Source organism: Pithys albifrons, chromosome 1, assembly GCF_047495875.1.
Source record: "Pithys albifrons albifrons isolate INPA30051 chromosome 1, PitAlb_v1, whole genome shotgun sequence".
NCBI lineage: Eukaryota > Metazoa > Chordata > Aves > Passeriformes > Thamnophilidae > Pithys > Pithys albifrons.
Window position 1 is genome coordinate 118108367 of NC_092458.1, and position 20073 is coordinate 118128439.

General features: G+C 39.1%; 1 protein-coding gene across 1 annotated transcript in view; it reads left to right on the top strand.

Annotated features, from left to right (window-relative positions):
* OTC (ornithine transcarbamylase) overlaps positions 1–18826 on the top strand; it is a 29701-nt gene extending 10875 nt beyond the window's left edge. Inside the window, exons 4-10 of the mRNA XM_071565426.1 lie at positions 1720–1807; positions 7113–7266; positions 14450–14572; positions 15242–15295; positions 15407–15556; positions 16608–16745; positions 18721–18826. Of these exons, the coding sequence (XP_071421527.1) occupies positions 1720–1807; positions 7113–7266; positions 14450–14572; positions 15242–15295; positions 15407–15556; positions 16608–16745; positions 18721–18780 (767 nt within the window). The 3' untranslated portion in view covers positions 18781–18826. The remainder of the gene's footprint in view (positions 1–1719; positions 1808–7112; positions 7267–14449; positions 14573–15241; positions 15296–15406; positions 15557–16607; positions 16746–18720) is intronic.
* Positions 18827–20073: the final 1247 nt, after the last annotated feature.

Below are 20073 nucleotides of genomic sequence, written 5' to 3' on the forward strand. Positions count from 1 at the left end.
AAGGAGCCCAGCTGTGGGGCCCAGACCTGCTGCCTGTATCTAGTTGTTTTTTCTGTGAAAGATTTCAGTGTTCAGTCCTGATTTAATCCTTTTTTGAAGAGTAGCTGTGAGATCAAGTTTTCAATCTTTGACACCCCTGTACATCCATCATGCTGAAGCTGCAGTGCTGAAGATGCCTCCAGTGCCATCTAACGGCTACAATCAGCCCCAGCAGCCTTTAACAATTTCTTCCCGCCCCCCGCCCCTCTCCCTCCCCCCTTCCCTCATTCTTTGGGGTTTTCCCTCCTTTTTTGCTTTTTCTTTTTTTTTTTTTTCAACAACACAAAATTTGTCAGCACCTCCAAGACATCACAGTATGGTAGAGAAAGGTCTCTTGTGCTGCATGCAGCCTTTCTCTTCCTGGCAATATAAACAAGACGTGTTTCTTTCCAGATTTTTGTCATGATAAGAGACTCTCTCCCACAGTGTACTCTCAACATGGTTGGTTTGTCCACACTAAGATTCTCTGGAAATTTCTTCCTTCATGAATATTAGCAACAGGACAAGATCTCCCTGACAATTTCTGTACTAGAAGCAAGTCTTTCTTACGTGGAAAATCTTCCCCAGCCCACGGAAAATGCTTTACAGGGCTACCTACAGCCCAGTTCAAATCCTACACTTTGTACATCCCCAGCTGTAGGATGCTGTGTCCTGTGCTAGGCTTATGCTAAACCATCTGTGACAATTCATAAAACCACCCTCCTCGAGCCCCATCCTCCCAATATGTGGCCACAATGGACTTTACACTGAGATTCAGCAGAAGGAGAATGTAGACTTGAACCAGGCAAAGGCAGGAAGACTCAAATGCTGGGAGAAAAAAGCTGTTTTCTTTCCTGTGTCAGCCGATTGCTTGTGATAGCTTTCTACTGGTGATGCAACTAAAATCTGGCAGAAGAGGACCTGAGAGTTGCCCTTAGAATGTAATTTATCATTGTCTGAAGCATTGTCAAGACACCTTTGAAGTTCCCCAAATTATTTTATATTCTTAAATGATCTCAAGTCTTTCTATGGTTTCCTATTCAGGAATGGATTTTTGGCCCTAATCCATCTGGTTTCTTGGATTACCGTGTAAACTCCTAACCATTGCAGGGTAGAGGGATGCTGTCTTTGTCTGAGATCGTTGCTTTTCTCTCTGTTACGTTATTATTTTTAAGGAGTTTGGTCATTTGTGCCCAAACTCAAGTTTGTTACAGGGTTTGAGGAGTCTTAGGGTTTTCTGTCTGAGTGACTACACATGAAAGATAGTCTACATTTGTGCAAGGATATGGAATTGCATGTAGTGACTCAAATGACCCTTCTAGGATGTAAAGTCCCTCCCTTGAAATAGAAATGCAACATGATGAATGGATTACCTGGCTTATAACAGGGAGCCAAAGTGTTGCTTCTGGCAGTGTGTAGCCTTGGAGTCTGCATGACTGTTCCTATGATCACAGATCAGAACTCATGCCTAAGGATTTCAGCAAGGTATCAAATTTGAATGGTTTTATTCCAAAGTACATTTATTTGTATCTTGTGTGTCAGATGCTAATTATTTTAGCATGGATATTATTAGCTATTTGAAACATTTGGGCATCCTGCTGAGCTTTGCTTTTATTGCTCTGAGTGTATTTTAGATCTTGGCTGCAAATATGAGGTGCTGGTATTAAATTCCGTATTTTTTTTAATTTGTCCTCACTATAGGATTTTCTCTCCTTGGAGGACATCCTTCCTTCCTTACAACACAAGACATTCATCTGGGCATTAATGAGAGTCTCACCGATACAGTGAGGTTAGTAAAATGTTGCTTGATTGATGTTTGTGGGTTTGGTAATTGATTAGGGTGAAACTGGTCTTACAGAATTTTGGGAGTTTTTTCTTTCTGGAAAATGTCAGAGGGTAGTTCAAGTTTCTTAAATATTTATAGATCACCTTATACAATATGTAGTTCAGTACACCATTATTCCATCCATTCTAACTGTCCATTGTCACAATGAGAATTATTTTGCATATAGAGTGTTGATCAGGGTTTCATTTACAAATAGAAACATTTTATGAACCTCACTAGTAAACCTCAACTGATGATAGCCCATGTACTCAATCAAGACTCAGATCTTCTGGTTCTGCTGTTCATGGAGCAAAATCAAAAAGAAAAGACATTATTTATGTTAGTTAGGCTGGCTGCTGCTGGGCCTTAGCCTGCACTGAAGGCCATTCTGACCCACCTGTTTCAGAAGCACCAAACTTGACTAACACTTTGCAGACAGTTTCTGATCTCATGTGTTCTCCTTCACAACTGTACGCACTGTCAGGACTGCTGTGGAGACTGGGCTATGGCTTTTTTCTCTTGTTTGCATCCTTGGAAGATCTTAATCATGCCCAGTGCCACATGCATGCAGGTATGGGTAGCAGTCTAACTCCTTGCTGTAGCAGGCAAGAACTCAGCTCAGGGTTTTTCTCCAGTGGATTCCCTCTGATGTTGCAGAAAGCAGGCAGAACATGAGGTCATATTTTGCAGATGCTCCTGCTCTTTCTCATAGCACCCCATTTATTAAAGACTCATCCTACCTCAGCATTGTTCTGCTTTCTAGGCAGACCTTTTGCAACCTGAGGTCAGCTCAGTCAGGCTCAGCTGTTGGAAGGTTAGTAGTGTCTGAATGAACAGTCCTTTTTTTCTCATGAAAGACATGCAGTGTCAAGCTCATCAGGCTCGATTCAAAATATGCAATTAAGCAGCTGAGTTCCATGGCCTCTGCTGAATACCCCAGTTTTCAGCCAGTGGGAGAGATTGTTTGAGAACTACATTGCTATTCTCTGTGATGAAATCCAAGAAAAATTGAAGAAAAAAGAGCAAACATTTAAACATTTTAAATTTTCCTTTCTTGTTTTTTTAACTACTGAAGTGGAAGGCATAAGGGTGTTGACAGTAGCAACTGAAAATTTCAGTCCCTTGAGACTTGAAAGTACTTAACTCTCACTCCCTGCTAGACACAGAACTGCCAGTATCAAAGTAAGCTCCAATGATAGAACCACAGAAAGATTTGGGTTGAAAGGAACCTTACAGATCATCCAGTTCCAATTCCGCTGCCATAGACAGGGACACCTTCAACTAGACCAGGTTATTCAAAGCCCCATCCAACCTGGTCTTGAACTCTTCCATGGATGGGACATACACAATTTCTCTGGGCAACCTGTCCCACTACCTCACCACTCTCACAGTAAAGATTTTTTTTCCTAATATCTGATCTAAACCTACTCTCTTTCAGTTTGAATCCATTCCCCCTTGTCCTGTCAGTACATGCTCTTGTAAATAGTCCCTCTTCATCCTTTTTGTGGGCTCCCATCAGGTATTGAAAGGTCACAGTTAAGTCAGCCCAAAGCCTTCTCTTTTACAGGCTCAACAATCCCAAAGCTCTCAGCCTTTCCTCATAGGAGAGGTGCTCCATCCCTCTAATCACCTTGGTGGCCTCCTCCATACTTGCCCTAAGAAGTCTATGTTGATAGTGTTCAGATGTTTGAACATAAGCCTGGTTTTAGTACGTATAAGTTTAAAAGATTCAAAAATTGCCTAAGTTTGTGGGCCTGCAAAGGAAACAGATTAATCTGAGATTTCAGTCAAGACTGAGGTATATTAGGCCTCTGTGTCCAGTTCAGCAGAGCTTATGTACTGCTACAAGATTCAAATACCTCCCTTCAAAAGAAATTCTTCATACATCTTGGGACATACTCAAAGCAGGACAGTTCTGACACAGAAACACATGTGCTCTGTATAAGTCAGTTTTAATTTCTTCTTCTTCCTAAATGGGATAATAAAGGCATGCTAAACCTTTCATTCACAGTCTCCTGAATGATCTTTTTTTGCACAAGCAAAGGGGGAAAGGTGGACAAGAAATAAGGCAGTAAATAGAAGTAAGCAAATCTTTCAGCCATTCTGAAGGCAACCTCGTTCTATGTAGAAAGTTCCCACAATATTCATTTCCTATGCAAGCCTTCAGCCCCATTTCCTCTGTCACTGCTTGCTCTTCCAGCACAAATCCCCATTTGTGATTCTGACCTGGGTATTTTGCTCCTGTGCTGAGTCACGGCACTCTGCTGTTAGAGTGGACTGGGGACTTTCCCAAGTCCTTACACAGTCCCACGTGTCCTGCTTCATTCCTGCTCTCACAAGGAGGAGTATTATTGACTTTGCATAATCAGGGTTGAGCAGTTTACCCAAAAGAACAACTTGAGTTTTAATTCCCTGGCGTTTCTTATGAATGAAAGATAACATCCCAGCATCATTCAGTTAATGTAAGAATAAAAAAAAAGAATGCCTGCAGTAGACCCAGAGGGTATTTCAAATATTTACAGCCATGTGTCTAAGGCTCTGAAGGCCTTAGAAGTACTTGAGGCTGAGACTTAAAGCAAAAGGAGCACAGACCTATAAAATTCACAGTTTTTATTAGAGTTGCTGCAAGTAGGGTTTGAAAGCATTGCTGCTGTGAACATATTTTTAGTGACTTACTACCTGCTCATAAATCAGTTCTTCCATGTTTCACAAGACATTTACATTTATGCTGACACGGGAACACAAAGTTACTGCCCATTAAGGAGCCCTCAACCTTTCAGAGCTGTTTAGCATGTCTGATACATTGTATGAAATGAAATACAAGTACTATATCTGTATTTTGCACTGTAGAGCAGTTCCACTGTGCACCACCAAAGCCTGGTGGCCATAAGGTTAGGTGACAGCACTGAAGAACTCATAGGATGACTTTATCAGTCCACTGAAGTTGCTAGAGGATGAATCTATGCATTTATGGGGAATGGGTTTACTTCTCAATGCTTGCTGAGAGCACATCCACCAAATGCCTTGTAAGACTATGAGTGACAGAGAACTAGTCTTGTCAGAATTTTAAACCTTTTAAATGGATATATATTTTCAAAATAAAAGCAGAACTGACCTGAATAACAGTATTCTATGCAAAATAAATGCAAATACCTCATTTTCAAATTCAGAGATCTGCTGAACCCAAAAAGGCATACTTTTTTGTTTGTTTTTGGATTCCTCAGAAAACATGCTTGAGAAAAAAAATCTGTAGATATAAAAGTTACTTTGAAAGGAGAGGTGTGCAGCATTCCAACACGCTTAATATTCCAATATAATATATTGCTAGGCTCTGGGATTTTTAAGTTCATAGTTTCACAGTCTTGCAGAAAGAATGAAAAGAGAGAAAGACCTTTTAGTTGATGATAGAATAAGAAGCTTAAATGTAAGGTCATCTGATGAGTCTGTGCTTACTCCTGCTCACCTTCCAGAACTTCACCTTTCCTTAAGATTCATATCTTTCAAGTTGTTTTTCCAATGCAATTCCAGCCTTATACGGTTCCCTTTAAACTTCAAACTACTCCTGTAATGAGAGACCTCCAGGTAAAGTCTGTTGGGTTTTTTTGCCATGAGTTTAATTTTTGTTTTGATTTCATGAAGAATAAACTCAGTTTTAACCTGGGTTTCTTAACATAAGATATGGTATCTAGGAATCCTGGCAGAAGAACTGTCTGATCTCTTGTTGGGAATTATCTCCTAAGTGTAGTATCTACTTTCTACAGACTAAAGATGAAACACCAGCACTTTTCACTAGCTGGTGATTATGACTGAGTTTCCTCTAATGGCATACCCTATAAAGGAACCATCTTCTTTAAATTCTTTATCAATTGTGTCAATAGGAATCAGCTGTCCTGACATCCTAAAAAGAAAAGAGTCTGAAGAAAATGGGCAATTTTCCAGTGCGATTGTCTCTTTTCATTGACTGGTGAAACTGGCTGTGTCTTGTTTGGGGTGGACACCTGTGAGATGTCTAACAAAAGGGACCATGCATCCCATTCCTGATGACTGGTTCAGAATAGAACAGATTTTCCATGATGTGAGCTAGCAAGAAATAATGGCAACACAGCAACTGTTCCAGTACATTGTAATCAGTAAATACTTTGCTCAGTTCCTCCTTTTCACTGGTAGCTGCTATTGGCAGTCTTTTCTTCACAGAGAGCTCTACAGGCAGTCTTGTAACATTTTACAAGAGTTTTGATTGGTGTCAGTAGAAAATATTTGTGACTGACTTCATCAGGAGACCTCACTGATCATGGCAATAGCAGCATTATTTCCACAAGAAGAGATACAAGAATTCTTCATGGTTAATCAGGAAGGCAGATATGCAAGGATTTTTTTCACACTCTTCTAATTCAGTCTCTTCCTTGTTTTGTTTTAATGTCATATTATAGATAACATGAAAACACACAAAATGCTACTTCAAAGTCATGCTTCAGGGCCTGATTAAAACATAGAAATGCAGGGAAATGAAGATCTTTAATCCATATTTAATTTAGCTTAAAAATTCAGAGTATACGATACTAATCCACTTTGCTAATCTCTATCTTTCACACTTTGGCAAATGAGGTTGAGGCCACAGTGGCACAGGGGTTCCTGCTTCCCCCTGTCCTTATACAGAGTTTCAAATTTGGACATACTTGAATGCTGATACTATGTGTATCACTACAAAGGTCTGCAGGTAGGAGAAACAATAGCCTGGTGTTGTTGGCCTGCTATTTCTGCGTTCATTAAGGTCAGTAAATAATTGTGCTAATCTAAGACAAATCTGTATTCTAATCCTCACAAAGGTCAGGCTACCACGCAGAGTCTGTAACATTCAGTGAATGCTGCATTTGTTCTTTTCTAAAAGACTGAAGAGATCTCATACCTTATCTCTTCTGAAGTTATCAAATTCTTCAAAAGTTACAGTTTATACAATCTCTTATCTTAGTTCAGATAGCTTAATGTGTATTGATGTTCCATCTGCAGGAAAATGCTAAAGAGAAAAAAACATAAAATAACAACAGCAGTTTTCGTTTACTTAGTATAGTCTGTTAATAAGTGAAACCACTTACTTATTAGCAGCTTGTTAAATTATTACATTTGAGTCTGTTCTGCAGGCATGATAAATTATTCAGATAGCTGAAATATATTGATTCATTATCATTTCTCATTAATATTTATGTATTGCATGCTGAAGAGTGCAACTGGGATATATTTATTATGTTTGACTATTTTCTACCATCTCTAGGGTTCTGTCCAGCATGACAAATGCAATCTTGGCTCGAGTTTATAAGCATAATGATCTGGACCTAATGGCAAAACAAGCCACGATCCCAATAATCAATGGACTGTCCGATTTATACCATCCTCTCCAGATTTTAGCTGATTACCTAACTCTTCAGGTAACAACATAAACAGCTTTTCTTTTTTGTTAAGTCTTGGTAAGTATTTGGGGAAGTCAGGTTCAAAACCATTCATTCTTTGGTTTTTTCGAAGTGCTAATTGCATGGCAGTGGTTACTTAAAGATATCTTTTCCCAGCAATATATTTAAGGACCTTTTTAATTTAAAACAATTACATAGTCCTATCAGCTGTAGTGGAACTGAAACTAAGCATTAAATGAAGTTTTTCATTGGAATTAGGCTGCAATTCCACACACACAAGAGATTTTCAGGGGCCTTTACATATTAAGAAAAAGGTGCTCAGCCAAAGCCAGTGGAAGTTCTTCCACTGACTTGAAAAAAGTCAGGAGTTCACTTTTGATGCCTCACTAATCGATGAACAGCTTGAAAGGAATCAGTATCCATATATTAGGAAATTGATTGAACAAATTTGTTTTGAAAAGCCAGTTAATCCTACCAGTGTGAATGCTTAGTGTTCTGGCACTGAAACCAATTTAAACTTTGCTCGCATCAAAGAGTACTCAAAAAAAGATTGCATTTTGTAGTTTTATCTAATGCAATAGTTGAATTGACAGCAGGATAACATTTTGCACATAGAATACCAGATGTTTATCTGTGAACAGAAGGACTGTGGTTTTACAATCAATTGAGGATCTGGCTTATAAAAGAGATTATTATTTTACTGCAGTGCTGGTTGAAAATTATGATGAGCTCCTCTGATCTTGTTTATTTTCTGAATGAATAAAAATCCCACTGCTTGAAAACAGGAAGGTAGAATAACTTCTTGACTCATTTGGCTGTGTTTCTCAGCTGTTGAAGACTTTTGCTATGGGACATACAGTATGTGGAAAAGATCTAGTGAGAGTAATATTAAATCATTTATGTTTTAAACTTTAAATACTGAAAGACCTGTGCATTTAGTAAAAATTACTTTTTTTTCTAATTTTATTTTTTTAATTGTAATACTCAAAGTGAAGAGGCCAGCAAAAATTGATGAACTTGAGAGTCAGATGCTTTGTACACCTCATGATAAGGGAAATCTTTGACATCACATTGAGCCAACCAGACATCAATCATTGTCATCAATTAATTGTCAGTACTGTGCACAACTGTAAAACAGGAGAATCTTATGGTTCTGTTTTGCAGTTTGTTCTGTCTTGCAAACACCCTATTAATCAGCATTTTATCACTTGTAAATAACAGGCTTTAGGAATAATCTGTGACTCGTAATCTACACAACTATGGATATCTCTGCCTCCAAACCTGATTTTATCCAGGCCACTGACTACAGCACGCAGGGTCAGAATGCTGTTGTCCTCTGCTCCATCTGCAGTCGATGAAGACTGAGCTTCTCAGTCACCTTCTAGAGATGCAGCTGTTTCTCCACTGATCTTAAGGGGGAAACCTCTGCTGAGTAGTAGAATAAATACATGCCGTGTTGCTCACTTTCTTCTCCCTCCCCTTTGTTGTGTCCATGCATAGGGCAGGCATGGTAGAAGCTCCAGGGGAACATGAGCCCACAAACCCATTCCTTGGTTTGAATACCCTGGGCAGCAGCAGCAGCAGGTGGGTAGGTGTTCTTGCTGCATCAAGCACCGAGGCAGATGCCTTTGGAAAGAGTGTCCCCTGCCCATTTTATCTGATGAGGAAACTGGACCATAACAGTCGGGGTGCAAACAGAAATGTGACAAAGTGAGCCCTTACAGAGATCACAAGGAATGGCTCAGCTTTTGGAGAGCCGTGGAAGTTGGTTTTCTGGTTTTTTATGTTGGTTTTTTTTTTTTTTTGTTTATTTGGTTTTTTGTGGGTTTTTTTGGGTTTTTTTGTTGTTGTTTGTTTTTTTTTTTTAATTAGCTGCACTTTCACAGTCAGCTTGATAAGCAGAGCACTGTTTCTTTCAACTGGTGCACATTTCTCCCTGTTTCCTTCCATCATGTTCCTTAGCCCCGGGTTTGTCAGGAGGTCTTTAGAGGGCAGCTGGGTGGCTCCCCCACTTTGCCAAGGGCATGTTGCTCTGCTGGTTTCTGACACACTTCCCATTCTTGCTTTCTTACTGAGGAGCGAGGGGCAGGCAGGGGTGAGCTCTCAGCAGCTCGCTGTGAGTGGTGGCCCAGCCTGCACTTTCCCTTTCTGACCTGCTGGTCTACTCCTTCTTTTCCTGCTTGCACTGTACAGCGAGGTGAATAAGACTGATCTTACAGTTAGAGGCATGTACTAAAATAGAATTTTAATCATATCATGAACTTTACCAGGTCACAGAAGTAAGATAGACACTTGAAGAAATGTAAGCCACAGGGTCTAGTTGCTACTTACTGCAATTAAATTCTCATAGGATCTTCAGCAAGATGTTATCCAAGTACTGCCTGCAAGATTAATACAGGGATGTGGAATAGTACCACTGATTATTTAAATGTGTTGAAAGTCCATATATAACACTTGGACTGTCTTCTGCAATGCAAAGGCAATTTATTTGATTTATACATATATGCAAAATACGATAGTGGCGCAGACTGCTAGCCTTATATTTAAATGTAACTACAGATGTTGTGCAGCTTATTTAAAAAAAAATCTGTTCCCTATCCCTGTAAATACTTTACTGGTCCTCTCTGCTGCCACTAAATACCCAAAATGGACCTTTTATTTTTGTTTTTTGTTCCTAATGCATTTGACAGTGGAGTACTACATGCATTCCTCATACTTAGCACATTTTTATTTTTTCATTTTCTATATCCTATTACTTTTTTTCATGTGCCCTCTTGAAACACCTTCAAGCACTTTTTCTTTGGTCTGAAACCGCATAATTGCCTGGTTTGTTGTGTCAAAATGTTTTCTTGCTTACAGCTTCTGATTCCCTTTTCACAGGAGCATCTTAGTGTAGTTATGTTAGTATAGTCCATTGCATTCCCCAAACAATGCAGCTTGTTTATTTTCAGGGCTGTCAATTCTCATTCTGTATTCAGGGTGTTTTCTGATCACAGAGTGTGCTCTTGTCATGAGTGTTGGGTGAGACTCCTCATGTTCAGCATTCTTTTGTCCAGTCCTTCCTCCTGGGCAACCTAGAGTCCCTCACATAATGGATGTATAAGGTGGCTCTGCCCTTTAATACCATGATCAGGGTTAATGCCCTCTATTATGCCAAGAGAATCATTTTTCTTAGCATATATGCTACTTTTTTTTCTGAAAAGTTGGACTGAACTGAGTTTGCTCTTGAGTTATACCCCACTAAAACCAGCTGCAAACATGTAAACAACCTAATTTTGAGGGTTTGGGGATTGGGTCTTTAAAGGCTATTGGTTTGTGTGCACACACTGAGCCACTTTACTTCTCTGTTTGTGCTGAAGACATGTAACAGCCATTGCAGATTGCACCTGGTGGTTCTCAGTGTCCTGGGCACAAGCTGACTCACAACTTCTGCTCTGCTCAGCTTGTCTGGAGGGCAGCATTGCAATTTGTATTCCAGACACAAGCTGTGTATTGACATTGATTCAATTGATACTAATGTCACTGGCAAAATCAGCTAACTTGTAGCTGACTGCAGGATGGCCAGACTGATAATTAAAGTGGATCCATATGCCACTAGCTTTTTATGTCACTGGTCTGAAGGGAATTTTCTTTTTCAGAAAGCAATGGTTAGCATAAGAAATGCATCAGGGGTTTCTTTTTAAGCAGCATAACATATAGTGTCATCCAGCTTGAAGAGGGTTGCCATATATTTTCAAGTTCTCCTCAATGTGTGACCCAAAGACTTCAAATTATTATAATCTTCAAATTCATCACCATCATCATCATTATAATTCTAAAAATTAGAGAGTCCAACTAAGATTTGGACTGATCCTCTAGAACATTCTGTTTCAATAGCCATGACAAAAAAAGTGTGGGAGTAAGAAAGATAACTGGCCCAGCATCTGCCTTAAGCCCAGTTTGAGAGCTGGTAGATCCAAGTCTGCCCAGTTTCTTATTTACTGGACTGCACTGTCTCCCATATGGCTGAAGCTTTGATTAGTCCCTGGCTTTCCGTTTTAAAACTTGACAGATTATTGATTCATTATTCTAAAGCTTGTTTTAATTGAGGACTGTTATGACAGTTGCGGTCAAACATTTCAGAATTAATCTATAACGGTGTCAGAGTTTCAGCCTCACTGGAAGCAAGTCCAGGCAGAGGCAGACACATGTCCCTAATTAGTTAACACAGTCTTCTCCATACATACAGCAGTGCCAAAACACTGAGCATGCTTACTTTTTCCCAGGGTTCAATAAACTGACACACTGCAGCCATGGATTAGAACAGAACAAAACATTGTAAAAGCAACATGAGGATGGGAAAGTTGAATGTAAAATAAGCATTAATTATTTAGCAGGGATTTTTCATGAGACTAGCAAAGCCAGGTTTTGTGGCACTACACAGCAATCACTATTTGGCCAAAAAGGAATCCGTAATGGAGAAGGGCTCTAGGCATTCTTAATATTTTTGGGGTTTGGTTTTGTTTGTTTGTTTGGGGTTTTTTTGGGGTTTTTTGTTTGTTTGGTTTGGTTTTGGTTTTTGGTTTGTTGTTTTTTTGTTGGTTTTTTTTTGAAGTCATGTTCCAAATGTGAAGAGAAACTGCAGAATGCCCAAGCAGGTATAAATCCTACATCAATACAACAGAGTATGGAAAAACCGGGGAGGAATGTGAGGGGGAAAATATCTTTAGAGGCTCTGGTGATCAACAGCTATTGTAAAAGTTCTGACAACCTGAAGTGTTGCCATCACAGCAAAACACTTCTAACAGGATTTTATCTGTTGTGGTTTTATAAGAAGATACTTGGGCATAGGGGTGAAATAAGTCTCATATGCAATAGCTTTTGTATTGCCTCAAAGCTTTTTGGTTCTGACCAATACAGTCATCTCACCTTCCATGCAATCTGAGGATGTGCAAGCAGTACCGTCAGTTACAGTGAGCTTCTCTTAGGTGAAGAGGTTTACTGCAGCAGAGCATCAGTGGCAGCAGTAAGCATAGGATATAAAATAGGCTTCACTAGCACACACAGAGCTTGATTCTGCCTTGTGTATGACTCCTGTCATTAGCAAAACATTAAGATCAGTTCAGTTATGTCCACTCTATAGAGTAGTCACTGCAGATATGGCTTTACAATTTGCAGGGCATACCAGTGATTATTATGCAGACATCTCCAGTACTTCATATTTTATCTGTAACAGCTAGTAGCTCGGGAAAACAGACAAAAGTATTGAGTATGCACTGTGCTTCTTTTAATGCAAAGTAGCAGCTGGCAATAAGGTAGAAGTTGTTTAACATAGCAGTATATTTGTGACTTTAGTCAATACTTGGAGCATTACAGTCTGTGATGTATATTTTTAACCAGTAAGATAAAAAGAAGTCCAGACCGTCTCATTTACTCCTGTCTGAGGGTTCATGTCTCAGCTATCACTGAGCCCTAAATTGGAACAACACCTTAAATAAATGCTTCAGTTTAGCCTTCTCCTAGGAGCACTATTGCTAGATGTGGAAGGACTCTGAAAGATCCTTGGAGACATGTAAAACTGTTAGACAGAAATAACTTCCATGTCCTCAAAGTTCTGATGTGGTAAATGCCCTTGCATCAAACCTTTGTCAATGAGCTAATGTTCCTAATAAACTTCAACTGAAAAAGTGATAGTTTTACAATACCACATGTTTAATTCTTAAACCTAGCCAGCCTAGGACTACTATGTTTAGAGTTTTGCAGTATTTTAATATAATTCAGAGTTTCAACTACAAATATTTTTGATTACAAATTGTGAACCCTGGCAGAAATGCTCATAACTTTTTTTCTGGACCAGCTTCACAACTATTTGTTTAGGAGCAGCTGCTGCCAGGAGAGGAGGTAGTCCCTGTCCTTTTCTTGTTCAGTTTTGTGGCATCTTTTCTGCAACTCCTTCAAGGTTCCCAGTTAGTACAGCTCTACAGTGTGGGTTCTTATCCTCTCTGACAAGCATTGAATCACATCACACAAAGTGTTGAAACACTGTCTGGCTTCCAGCTACTACATTGCGATTGTACCATGGCCCAGTTTGGAACTAAGAATAAAAGGATCTCCAAAAAGCCTTTGAAGCCATGAGGTGGAGTTGTACAGAACAGGCATAGAGAAGTGTTTGGTTATGTCTCCACAAACTTTTTGGTATCAACTTAAGTACCTCCAAACATGCATATTTAACACAAAGCCTGCTAAAGAGCCTCAAATTGTCCTGCTCTGGAATATGAAACTCCTATTACTCTTGATCCTCCTTAGGCCTTATCTGTAGTTGAGGGTCAGAGTAACTGCACATGAACAGGCTGTAAGTATCATCAGGCAAACCTATAGTTAACTCTGTAATGCTGTTTCAAGTTTGGGCAATCCACACTTATAAACAAATCCCTGCCCTCTTTGTCTGTGCAGGAGAATAAACGCTGCGGGCCATGAGTGGCACAGCTGCTTTCAGAGTGCTGCTCTTTTCTGTCCTGTGCAGCTGTGATGGTGCAAATGCACTCCAAAGGCGAGGCCACTGCCATGGCCACGGGGAACATCATGTAGAGACAAACAAGCCAGAGCAAACATGAATAGAGATATTTGTACAGTCTGGGGGAAAGTTGGAAGGAGTTCTATTCTAGGTATTGGGACTGTCTTTACATTAAGAATGTCTACCACTCACTGATGTTTATGAGCATCAAGGAATGGCGGTACAGCTTTGGTGCTAAAGGTACTCTCTGTGTGGGGCTGTATTTCTCAGCCTGTGCCTCACCATATGGCATATGTGCCAATGTGTCACAGAATCACAGAATATGCCAAAAGGATGATCCAAAAGGATCATCAAGTCCAACTCCCAGCCCTGCCCAGGAACCTCTCTAAGAGTCACACCATCTGCCTGACGGTATCATCTAAATGCTTCTTGAACTCTGTCAGGCTTGGTGCTGTGACCTGGGGAGCCTGTTCCAGTGCCCAGCACTGGAGGAAGCAGAAGCACTTGGGCCTTCATGTAAGACACAGAGGGGCTTTCCCTCCCTGACCATCCTGTAGGTACAGTAAATTCCATGCATGGTTCAGTTCAGGCAGCGTTTGAAAGTAGCCAGCTGCCTTTTCACCAGACCAGTCTCATCAATCCCTCTTGCCCAACAGCTTGCTCAGCTCATCTGGAACATAATGCCAGAGCTTCTGATTCCTTTGGCAGGAGTACTATGGTGGGCTGAATGGGCTCACTATCTCCTGGATCGGGGATGGAAACAATGTCCTCCACTCCATCATGACAAGTGCTGCAAAGCTGGGCATGCACCTGCATATTGCGACTCCCAAGGTAAGGAAGACATGCACATAGAGAGAGGAAGGCTAATTTTGCCCATTCTTGTCTCAGCCACTCAGGTATTTGCCAAGCGCCTTAGTTGGTGTTGCTTGCATATATTTTGAGTGCCAGTTTTCAGAATCAAGATTCAAAATCCTGATCCAGTTATTTTGATGCAAAGCAGGGGTAGTTCTACCAAATCCAGCTTCAGAAAGGCTGAGGGGAATTTGTGGTAGCAGTATAAATCAATTCCATTTGATAAAGTGTTACAAAATCATCCAATTTCGTCTCTCCCCCACCAAAAAAAAAAAATAGTTTCAGATTGATGGAAGTGTTGCATCTTGGTTGGTTCAGATTGATGGTGTAGCATTTTAGAATGTTGCATTGTAATACAATATAAAATATAAAACAAATAGTTTAGAAAAAAATTAACAACATATTGGTATTTCATTCTGTAACTGTTGAAATACATTTTTCTTACCTTATCAGAACACTTTCCACCCCTTTATCTCCAAAATAAACTTTCAACAAAATCAACATATTTTCCCCAGGCTTTTCAGTTCTGAAGGATGTTCTTCTTCCCATGACAAAATAGTTCAATCAGTACTTTTCTAACCAGTGTTAATAATCTGTAAAGATCTTATTCATTTTCCATGGTATGTTACCTATCATCTCTTATTGCAGGGCTTTGAACCAGACCTCAGAATAACCAAAATAACTGAACACAACTCCAAAAAGGTAGGAGCCTAAGAAATAGCCTAGTAGAAGAGTTTGAATAGAGTTTATTTTCATTATAAATGAAGTTGAATTTCCTTGTCTTACTGATCATCCTTACTTTATTCACATTAGTATGGTACCAAGTTACTTCTGACAACAGACCCTTTGGAAGCTGCAGACAGTGCCAACGTCTTAATTACAGACACATGGATAAGTATGGGCCAAGAAAAGGAAAAGAAAGAAAGACTAAAGGCCTTTAAAGGCTATCAGATTACAATGCAGGTAAAAAAAATGAGATTTAGGGGGTTTTGTTTATGTTTTTACAGTTTGCATTTATAAGCATCAACAAAGCATGAGTTTGGTGGGGTTTTGAGTGGGGTCATGGAACAATCTCATGAAAACCTCCTCCAGCTTAAAAAACTCACAAGGATAACAAAGTTTGAGTTGTCTTATACACTTCACATCGCTCGGCCTCTTTCAGAGCTTCCCAATGAGACCTAGCTCCAGAACACGTACATCAGAACTAACCCTTAACTATCTGGCCTAAAAGCTATGTTTAATTTTGCATCTCCTCTTTGCTACCAGAAGTGATCCCTTATATTTTATTTAAAATGAGCAGCTCACAGATTAACTCTTAAATGCCTGGGCATCATTAGGGGCAATTTGAGTATATCTGTCAATGAAAAAATCATTAAATATGTATCTTTAAAATCATCTAGTTTAAATGTTTGTCAGCACAAAATCAGTTAGAGAAAATATAAAATCATAAACTATCAATTGTCTGAAATAAAAAGGACATTTTTCTTGCTGGTAGAATTACTAGTTTAAGTGACTGCACTTTAACATAAGTTCACTAAATATTGTTGATGAGCATGTCTCTAAACTGGCCTAAAATTTAATTCATTTTTCACTGGCATTAGATCAATATATTATGAGTGATAATATCAAAAGAAAAAATTACAGCCTATTTAATCATTGTTTAGTATGTTCTTGTTGCAATTATAGATAGTGTCATATTTACTGCATTCAAATAAAGATTGCACTTTATTGATCCACTGGATCACTGGAGTTTTTACTTCCTTTCTAAAGCCAGAGAAATAGGAGTGAATATTTGACTTCCGTCAAGCCAGTATTGAACTCTTACTGACTTGAATGGAGATATTCCCATCTTATTCACAGATGAGGTATTATTTGAAGTCTGTGAAATTCTTTTGAGTTCATCATCCAAGTAACCAGAGTAGGAGTTAATATAAAATTTAACCTTTATACTTGTTAAAGATTCTATTAATGTCCTCACACATGTCTTTATTTTTATATCCTTTTTAATCTACAGACTGCAAAATCTGCTGCCTCCAACTGGGTTTTTTTACATTGTTTACCCAGAAAACCAGAAGAAGTAGATGATGAAGTATTTTATTCTCCACAGTCATTGGTTTTCCAGGAGGCTGAAAACAGAAAATGGACAATTATGGTAAGAACAGAAGACATCAGTAGTTGGAGGGTCAGCTCCTGTTCCCCCTTGCATTACTGGCTTGAATTCAGCTTGACTCCTCAATAAATAGTAAATATTAAAACACATACTTCAAATGAACCCCGTAGCACACCACAATTTTGACTACAAGCAACATATATATGTAGCATAAAATACTACTGGACTCAAATGTTTTGATGATAATCTGCTGTTACTTGACCCAGCTTTTACCACTAAGTGAAATCTACAATATAAACTGTAATGTTTTGTGATTTAAATCCCTGAATTTACTCTAAATATCAGCTCAACTGCTCAGTTTTAAAATATGTAAAAACTGAGGTCCCAGGGACTGGTCTTAGAAACTAGTGTCCCAAATACTTAAAGGTAGTTATTTTCTCTCAGGAAAAACTGCTGCTGATAGCAATGGGAACTTTCCCTGAGAAAGTTCTGGAAGAGCAAAGATTTGAAAGACCCTGAAAAGTTATGGTGTGGGTAATATTGTGTGACTCATGGGAACCATGAGAGGACACTTGGCATTTAACATAAACTAACTCCCCTGTCAGAATTCCTAGAAATTCAGAAAATTACTGCCAGATCTCAGTAGTCTATTCTTTATTTTTGGCTTTAGAACCATCATGTTGACAAAAGCTAGTGAAAACTCACAGGGGTTAAAAAAAACCAGAAATGTCATTGTCATAGCTCTGAGATGAACTCTAGATGTGCTCCAAGAGAATAAATAATGGGTTGAGTATTGTGTTTACTATTAACTCAGATTCTGAACATCAAAATTATTAGCAAATTTGTGCTAAATTCATAGTTTGAGTCTTAAAATTCAATGAAGTTCTCTTATTTTTTTATTTCAATTTTTCAATGCTTCTAATTGCCCTAAATATTATTTTTTAAAAGAAAAGAAATGCTGTACTTTGAGTTCCAGATGCACATTTTCTGTGAGGGTAGAGAAAAATGTCATCTTTGTATTTTATGAAGCTATAAAAATAATATATGGGTCTTTTCTACCACTTTCAGCTCAGAGAGCAAACTGGAGAATAAATTATTTGCTTGGCCATAGATCCAAACAGGGCTGAGTGCAGCTGTGACCTGGGTAGTAGTGGGGGGCTGCACAGCTGTGTATTTGGTCACCTGTGTGTGCCTGGCATGACCTGTCACACTGAGCAGTGCTGAAGGGAAAGGGAGAACAGGCAACAAGATCACAACCCCTGAAGAACAGTCATAAATCCAGTTCTGGGCCAAAATAACAATTTGCAGTCAGAGACTGCTGTGAAATCACAACAGTGTGAACCAGGTAATACCCTGTCAAAGCCAAGCAAGCACAGGGCTTGTTATGTACACAGGTGTGGGAAGGGCAGCAGAGCGGCTGCAATGCCATGTTTTATTTAGCTGACATTCCCATTACTCTCATTTCACAGCTGTACTTAAGGCTGGGCAGGGAAGGCAGGACATGACAGGTAGATGATACACAATCAACCTCAGCAAGGATTTTCCATGTTTTACCACAGAAAATATGGCTAAACTGGGATAAATTTCAAAGTCCTTATACTAATGTGGCTCTCAGTGATGCTAATGGAAGCTCTGCTGAAATCCATAAACAAGCCCAAGTGGTGTCTGGGTACCTACAACATCTCCTAGAACTAACTGAGAATACAATACAGCATGACAAAAAGGCCTCAGCATTTGATCTAAATGATTGTCTGAATTGCTCCTAAGCTGTCCATTAATATACTTTGTCCACACTGAGAAAATCTATCAGCTACAATACAGAACACCCTAACTGATTTTCAGCTCTTTCCTGATTCATCATCAGAATGTCTAGCATATAAATCTAAGTGTGCAGTTTTTGTCAGAACAATAATTTTCAACACAAGGCTTCAGAACTGGAAAATATTTCCCCCTTATTTATTTTTATGGAGTATCTGTTTCCAATGTGATTGGATTTTTTCTTTTCTTCCTCCTCTAGGCTGTCATGGTTTCCCTGCTGACAGATTACTCACCACAGCTACAAAAACCTACATTTTGATGCTTGGATTCCTGCCAAGAGAAAAATATTCTTCATTGGCAGAATATTCTGGTCTGCAAATACATAGATCTTCTTCAGAAAGGGTCAAGGCAATGAATGATTTTTTTAATAAAACCATAAAGTTAGCTGTATAATGTTGCATTACATTCTTGAAAATGTTCAGGACAATAAACACCATTGCAGAACCTGCTTTTCATCTAGATGCTCCAAGCTGGCTATCTTTTGTAGTGATCAGCATCAGGGAAAATGTTCCAAGGTTGTACCTTAATGTTTGGGACTAGCAGCAGCATAGGCATGCCATAGTCTACACATAGTTGTGTTGGAACTTGTATAGTGTGATATGACAGACATAAACTTCTCCCTGAACTTGTCCCTTTATTTGCTGATCTTGGGAAGTGAGCAGGAGAAACAATACTTCGGTTTGCCTTGGTTGTCTGTACTTCCTGGGCACGCTGGCTCCTGTTTCTGTCTTCCAGTCAACCTCCAAATCCCAATCCTGCTTGACATCAAAAATATAGAGACCTTGTGTGTATTATCTTTCTCCATGACGTTCCTGCGGGCTGGCAAAGAGGGATATTGCTGTGGAATTGGAAAAGAGGAGTTTCAACAAAGTTGTATGAATCAGAGATAAACAGTCAGAAGGAACTGGTTCCATCTTTGCCTATCTGCCCTAAACCTTCATTCCCCAAACAGAATTCTGACTAAAGAAGCAAATTTTCTATTTCTTTTTTTTTTTTTCCTGAAGCAAACATAAGGGGCATCACATGATGAAACTTAAAACAGCTCCCCTGTAGAAAGAATTTACTGCTTTTTTTTTGGCACTGTAACACAGTGTATGTTTCAGATAATCCTTCTCTGTCATAAACAGGTTAATGACATTTGTAGATTTTGTGATGGCTGGGTGTGTACTTTTAATATTTCAGGTAAATCTTTCTTTGTAAATACTTGCTTTGTTATTTCTAAATAGTTTCAAAAATACGATGGTTTTTCCCCCCACTGTAATACTGGGACAACATCTGTGATATTAAAAAAATTCTACAAATGGATTACATTTTCTGACCAGCTGCAAAACATTATTTAATTTCTTTCAAAATTAGAGTTCACTGCAGGGCCACACAGGTCACTGAAATGAAAATAAAGATACCTTTTTTCTACCTACCTACTTACAATTGATTTCTTGGGTTTTCAGGCATTCGTGTGGGTCTTGTTAAGATTAACATTTTCCTTTAACAACATTACAAGAGTTTCAATAATTCAGTGAACATTTACACTTCAGCAGTCATCTGACTACAT